This window comes from Haemorhous mexicanus, chromosome 3 (assembly GCF_027477595.1).
Source record: "Haemorhous mexicanus isolate bHaeMex1 chromosome 3, bHaeMex1.pri, whole genome shotgun sequence".
Lineage (NCBI taxonomy): Eukaryota > Metazoa > Chordata > Aves > Passeriformes > Fringillidae > Haemorhous > Haemorhous mexicanus.
In genome coordinates this window covers 8,132,347-8,139,765 of record NC_082343.1, presented here as the reverse complement: position 1 = coordinate 8,139,765, position 7,419 = coordinate 8,132,347, and the positions used below count along the sequence as shown (strand labels likewise).

At 52.0% G+C, this 7,419-nt stretch overlaps 1 protein-coding gene across 1 annotated transcript; it reads right to left on the bottom strand.

Moving 5' to 3' along the window:
- Positions 1-449: 449 nt before the first annotated feature.
- Positions 450-7,194, bottom strand: LOC132324520 (histone H3.3A). The gene is made up of 4 exons (XM_059840698.1): positions 7,103-7,194; positions 5,539-5,693; positions 3,561-3,714; positions 450-1,106 (listed from the first exon to the last, which is right to left on the bottom strand). Exons 2-4 carry the CDS (start codon positions 5,664-5,666, stop codon positions 978-980), a joined length of 411 nt encoding a protein of 136 aa, XP_059696681.1. The 5' UTR covers positions 5,667-5,693; positions 7,103-7,194; the 3' UTR covers positions 450-977.
- Between the last annotated feature and the right edge of the window lie 225 nt (positions 7,195-7,419).

Genomic DNA, 7,419 nt, shown 5'->3' with positions numbered 1-7,419 from the left:
AGGTAAAAAAAAAAAAAAACCAAAAAAAAACCACCCAAGAAAAATAAAACCCCCAAACAGAAAAACCCAAACCTCTACATTCCACCACTTACACCATACTAAAAAAACCATGAGAAATGCTTCCAAATTCAGCACAAAATCAAGTAAGAAAGGAATCTAAATAACAAATTGCTGCTTCTCAGCACTGTAGCTTAGATCTCCTCTCAGTTCCAGACTCTACCTGGTACTACACTCACTAAACTTGTTTTTATGTGGAGCAGACCAATTTTACACTCTTTAAAAAACCTCACATATACACTACTTCAGCCAAGGCAGTATCCCCAGTATTTCCTAGATCCACCCCAAGGAATTGGGTCATGCATTGAAGAGCAAAAGGGGAGGAAAGGCTGATCACTTTTGACTCAATATAACCCATGTGTAAAATTTAAAAATCAAGACTAAAACCAGGCATCATTTAATGTATTTTAATAGCAAACTTACAGGAACAGCACAGAAGACAGACAACATTAAAAACATGTACTTGCATGTAGGACAACTCAGTTAGAAAAGTATAGTGAATGGATGGAATCTACTGTATGATAAAAATGCTACAAACACCATTTAGTTGCCATTGATAAGAAATTTACTTGTTTAAAAAAATCCAAATGCTGGCATTGTCCAGAAAAATTTGACAGGTTTATTTATAATTTTTTTTTTATAAAGTTGTTTTGGTGAACAAGTTTCAACGATTCACATTTTTATTTTTTTTTGACCGCATTGTTTGTTTTTATGTCCCCCTTGTTTATATTAAAAATCCACACACAAATGAAAATGAAAAGAAAACTTGCCAATACCCAATTCTGTCCCCTATTTTTCCACTTGCAACCATATACTTAAGGTACCTTTTAACCCCATGGAAAAAATATCTAACGTTCATTACTACCAATAACAGGAAGAAGATTTTGCTTGGAGAATGACAGACCCATCGTGGCGAGGCTTTAGGCACGCTCCCCACGTATGCGGCGTGCTAGCTGGATATCTTTTGGCATGATTGTGACACGTTTGGCATGGATAGCACACAGGTTGGTGTCTTCAAACAGCCCAACCAAGTAGGCTTCACTTGCCTCCTAGTGTGGAAGAAAAGAGGTAAGGACATTTTCAATCTCTTAGCACCAGGGAAAAAGAAAGATCAGCAGTTTGGAATTAAAAGTACAGTGTAACGTGGCATTAAGTTGAGATTTTGATCTTTATTACTCACAAATATCAAAAGTTTTAGATTTTCAGAAATGAAAGCCCTCTACTTATAATATTCTCTGTCCAAAGTAGTGTACTGCTGCTATTTGGCAAGGACATCCTCCAGAGCACAGCAGAACTAATACTCCCATGGGACTCTCACAAGACAGGAAGGGGTTACATTATTAGCAGGTCAGTTTGTTTAGGAAATTCTCTTCTCAAAGGCTGGGTTACACTGTTTGAGGGACTTGTTTGCTGCGTCTTCCAGAGTAGGAGCCACTGAGCATCAGGTGAAACTGGCAGGTGCCAGGGAAAAGAACAACATGTATTCCTTCCCAACACACAGTTCAGGCATACAGCTCCTTCCATAGACACTGAAGAGGTGGCAAGTCAAAAATCAGCAGAAAAAAGATGTACTGAGAACTATGAGAAATAAGAGAACTCCTTGAACCACCAAAACCAGGACATCAGTCAGGGAATTACCATCAGACACTTGTCCTGTTCCTGTACTTTCTTCCTGCCCATCTGGGGACGCAGCACTGGCCCCACCATCACAGACAGCTCTCAGTTCACACCTGAGAGAACCAGGGTCAGCACAAGAACAAAGCTGAGCACAGTGGTTCTGCCTGTCACTGGACAGCTGCAGACAGGACTATCAGCTAGACAGATGCTCAGCTGGACCCAAATATTTCCCCGACTCAGATGAAGTTAGCTGCTGCTAAGCCCAGCACAGCAAAGGTAATTGCTCAAACACTTTTGGAACACATGGAATTCCAACACTCATCAATCTCCTAGGAAGCATCTCAGTGTGCCAGTGTTGGACACAGCCACACCAGGGCTGAGAAGGTGGGAATGATGGGGCTCAATTATAGAAAGGAGGGTGAGGTCACCCTTTCTACAATACACACAAGAGAACAACTTGTGTGAACCACTTGATTGCCAGGAACTCCAGGAATCAACTAATTAGGTTCAAAGATCCTGTTTAAAGACATAAGATTATCCAATATGAAATAAATCCAATATTTACTATAACAGATAAGGACTGTGGTATCACTAAGTCATTTAATTTGCAGGAGGATATGAGAATCCCTAATGCAATTTTGTCAAATCACTCTGTGAAAAGTTAAGACACTTCACCAAACATCCCTGCTGGCACAAACAACATGGTAGCCAAGGGTTTAATTTGTTTTTAAAAATTTACTTTTTTGAGTTTGTTTGTTTTTTCAAATATGCAAGCAGAACCCACTAGGAACTGTATGTGACCAGGCCCTATACCAACAATTCCTTAATGCAAAACCAGGAACACTCAAAGCAGGAGCTTTCTGAAAGTGTATCAGCTACTACATTTTAATAGGCAGATTGAGATAAAGAGACACACAGATAAATCTCAGGATTTCAGAACTACCATGGAGAATAACTAAAGGCAAAAGCAGCAACTCTGTAAACACACAGAGGCACCTTTTGAAGCTAAGCACATGCCAAGTTTATGGGCTCTCATGGCAAATGTCTTGGCCCCTTATCAAGTGGAAGTCATTAACTAGAAAGAGACCAGTTTGCATGTCAGACAGACTACAACTACAGATACGTTCTGGAACAATCTTTCAACAGCTATCTTTACTCAGGAGTGTCTTTTATCACAAGAGGGAGATGTCCCCATGATAAGAACCCAAGTCTTGTGGGGGGTCCTAACTTAGATTCAGGAATTTGGGCCAGAAAGAGCAATGAATATCTTTCTCTCTGTATAATCTAAATAAGTTACATAACTAATATATTTTAAAAATGTGCTTAATACCAAATACATCCTAGGAAAGCAGCTATTTTCCTGTGTTTAGATGTGGCTTATTGGGCTGTTGTTCTTAAGAGGGCATTTGAGGACACCAAGACCTCCCCATTAGGAAACCCTTGAATCTGCTCTACACAATGCTCCCTCTCCAACTTCAGAGCTCAAAGGTGGAGGAAATGTGTTTTCCTTGAGCATCTTAAGCACTACTCTAACAAATCCAGGGGCTATTTAAAAAAAACCCCAAAACCACAGCACCACCCACAAAACCAGACTTTTAGGCTCTGTAAGGAGCTGCTGAGCTGCCCCTGCGCTGTTTTATTCTATGGTACCCACAGGCACTCCCAGGGTAGGGCAAGGCAGGGCAAGGCAGAGGTGAGGCCAGCATCCCTCCCAGCGGTGCGGGCCACGCCCACCGCGGCAGTCCCACCAATCAGAGTGAGCCCAGAGGAAGCCTGGAAACAGCCTGGCCAATGGGGGAGCGGGGCGGGGCTCGGGGGATCCCGGCCGGGCTCTTCCAGCGCTGCCCCCGGCCGGAGCCGGGACACAGGAGCCGGGCAAGGCTCACCTGCAAAGCACCGATGGCAGCGCTCTGGAAGCGCAGATCTGTCTTGAAGTCCTGAGCAATTTCACGCACCAGACGCTGGAAGGGGAGTTTGCGGATCAAAAGTTCGGTGGACTTTTGATAGCGCCTGATTTCACGCAGAGCCACGGTACCCGGCCTGTTAAAATTAAATACAATGAAAATAAAGATAATTAGTGTTGAAAACATATTCTACATTGCCTTAAAAAGAGGGGGCCATCCTCCAAACTAAACCAAGCACCACACACTTCTGTTTTCCCTAGGAGAGTCCCAGCATTCACAATACAAAATCAGTTCTGCTGGCAAAGGGTCAGTGTCTCCTCACCACCAATCTCTGCCAACTTCCACTGGCTTCAGCAGGGATCCCTCAGGCCAGGCACACTCCCAAGGCCTGACCTCACCAAGGGAACAGTTGGCCAACACGTGCTGTCCAAGTGACAGCAACACAGCTCAGTGCAGATGTGGCAAACCACAGAGCTGCCCTGAGTTCAGCTGTACCAAAGGTACCCCAGAGGGGCCTGACAGGAACCCTGATTTTCAGGGAAATTGGTTCTTCTTCTCTACTGTCAATATTCACAGAACCAACAAAATGTATATTCTCTGTTACATTGACAGCCAAAAGTATCCAGTGTATTTCCCCATGCCAGTTTTGGTGTCAGAATGACAAATTCAGAATAGCAACATATGTTTGCAAACATGATGTCCATCTGCGAAACTAATACCATATTTATTTCAGTGGAAGCTTTGTTTTTTCCTGCTCCAGATTTATTACTTTTCTCCCAATTGAAGAATTCTGCCTCACACCTAGACCAAGAATCACAGAGTGGGTCGGGTTAGATGGGACCACAGTGGGTCACCTGGCCCAGCCTCCCTGCTCAAACAGGGTCATCCCAGATATTGTTTCTCAGGATTGTGTCCAGATGGCTTTTGGATATCTCCAAGGAAGAAGACTGCACAACCACTCTGGGCAATCTGTTGCAATGCTCAGTCACCTTCACAGTAAAGTTCTTCCTCATGTTCAGGTGGAATTTCCTGTGCATCGGTTTCTGCCCATTGCCTCTTATCCTGTTGTTTGGCACCACTGAGAAGAGCCTGGCTCCATCCTCTTCAGACTCCTCGATACATTAATAAATCCCCTCTTGGACTTTTAAATTAAGTCCCCTATTCAAAACCCACTTTTTCCCCATCCACATTTTCCCCAAGGGATACCTACACCTAGCCCAAAACCACCCAGCAAGCTGAAGCACGACTGCCGTCGCTCTGCACGGAGCCAGGCCTGGAGAAGCTCAGGACCGGGGCCTGTGTGACAGCTCTGCCGCCGGCTCCGCTCCGCTCCGGCCGTGCCAAGGCCGGGATTCGGAACGGCCGCGGGGCGCTGCGGGAGCCCCGCCGCATCCGCGGGTGCGCGGCTCCCTCTGGCGGCGGCTCCGCGCCCTGCAGGGCCCCGCGCCCGCCCAGCGCCGCCGCCGGGTCCAGCCCCGCGAGCGGAGCGCGGAACGCGCCGGTAACAATAAACTTGGCGGCGGCGCAGCCCTGCTGCGGCCTCCAGACAACCGCGAGCACAGAATTATAAAAATTTAAAAGAACCGCCGAGCCGCGTCCGCCGCGGGGGGAGGGGTGTCGATTTTGTAGTCACCAGCACCGGAACGCCCGGAAAGGAGCTGATGACAAATGCCGGGGGTCGGTGCCGCCCTGGGAATTTCTGGTTATTTTTGCGGCTAGCGGGGACCCGCGCTTGTTTTCTTTTTGGTGGGTTGGGTTTTTTTGGGGTTTTTTTTTTTGGTTATTCTGCCGGCAGGCGGGCAGCCTCGGGGAGCGGAGCGCGGAGGAGGCGGGGTGAAGCGCCCCCCGCCCTATCGGTCCCGCGGGGTGGGGGGGAGAAGGAGGGATTTTTTGGGGGGGGGGGGGGGGGGGAGGTTGCCCGGTCGCGCCCCGCGGCCGCCTCTGCGCGGCGCTGCGTTACCTGTAGCGGTGCGGCTTCTTCACCCCGCCAGTGGAGGGCGCGCTCTTGCGGGCGGCTTTGGTGGCGAGCTGCTTGCGGGGCGCCTTGCCACCGGTGGACTTGCGGGCGGTCTGCTTGGTACGGGCCATGCTCCTGCCGACGTCGCTGCCTTACACCTGCCAGGAGGAACGTGGGCAGGCGGGGCAGGGGGGAGGTGGTCGCCCCGCTCGGTGCGCGCCCCCCGCGGCACCTGCCCCCGGGGCGGGCGGCAGCGCGGCCCCCGTCCCGCGCACCGCGTCCCTGCCCCGCCAGCCCCGAGCGCCGAGCCCGCGGCGGCCGAACGCCTCCGACGGCCAGTTAAAAAAAAAAAAAAAAAAAAACCACACCAAAAAAGGAAAAAATTAAATTAGAAATTAAACGCCTGCCGATCGCGGAATATTAAAATACAGCTTTTTTTGCCCACGAATTCAATATCAAAGCGGCGGCGGCTGAAGCCGAGAGAGCCGCACGGCAGCAGGCGAGGAGAGGCGGCTGTCGCCTCCCCCCCGCCGGCCGCCCGTCACCTGCCAAGTGTTTGCAAATACCGCCCGGCAAACATCGGGGGGCTGGCACCGACCCGCCGCTCCCACCCGCCGGAAAACCTCCTCCGAAACTGCGGAGCCGGGGCCGGAGGAGCGGCAGCCCCCGCCGGCCCTCCCCGGGCTGCCCGGCGCCGCCTGCCCGCGCTCCCCGACCCGCCGGCAACCGCAGGCAGCCCGGCGTTTATCGTGCGAAAAGGAAAGGGGCCGGATAAAGTGCGAGAAAGCGACAAACTTTGTTTTCGGGGGGTTGTTTTTTGGGTGCCGTCTTTCTCTTTCTGTGTAACTGCTTCCCCAAGAGCTGCCTCGCTCCCAAGCGCCTCTCACAGGCAAACTCAGCTCCCAGAGCCAGAACAAAATGGAAACAATCACGAAACGCAGCCCTAGTCCTTTTGCAAAGGAGGAAAAAATAAATTGCGAAAAATAACGCCAAAAATATCGCCAGGAACTCCAAACCGTGCGGGTGCAGATGCAGGGGGAGGCAGCGGAAAAGTTTGCACTCGAAAACCGAAAAATTGCGTTGCGTTTGGGTCGTTCCTTCGGCGAATTTCTTTCCCTTTTTATTGTTTTTTATGCAATAGGAAAAAAAATATGGTCGGTGACCAGAGAAAAGAGACAAGATGGTGAAGCTGAGCAACAACTGTGGGGAGCAGGGGAAGGAAGGCAGGAGAGTTACCCTGGGCTGGCGAGCGGCTCCCCTTTGCGACCGCTTCCCGGCCCCGATCCGGGGGATATCGGGCTGAGGAGGCAGCTGAGGGGCTGGGGAGGCCGCTGGTGGGGGTCTGGAGCGGGGGCGAGGGGAGCAGAGGGGGGCAACGACCGCGCGAAGCGGGGCCGGGGGCGCCGGCGGAGGGAGCCGCTCCGGCTGCGCCGGGAAGGCGGCGCGGCCGAGGGGAACGCGAGCCGCCGCCGCCTCCCGAGCGCCCCAAAAGTTTGTGGGGAGGCTCGGGGGGCAGCGGCGGTGGGTGTCGGGGCGCGGGGGGCGGCGGGCGCGGCGCCAGACTTACCCCGTCCGCTGGGCGAGCGCGGCTGCCGTGCGGGAGGGAGGGAGGGAGGGATGGAGGGATGGAGGGCGGGCAGGCGGGCGGGCGCAGGAGGAGCCGGAGCTGCTGCGGCTGGCGCTGGCGGCGGCTCGGAGCACAATTGAAAGATGGCTGACGGGCGAGGGCCGGCCCCGCGCGGCGGGCCCGCCCCCCGCGCGCCGGCCCCGCCCCGGCCCGCGCGGCCGCCAATGGCGCACAATGGAGGGAAGGCGCGGCCCCGCCCCCGGCCCCGCCCCCGGGCCGTGTGTACAAACACAAAAGGCACGCCGCGCGCGCCCGGG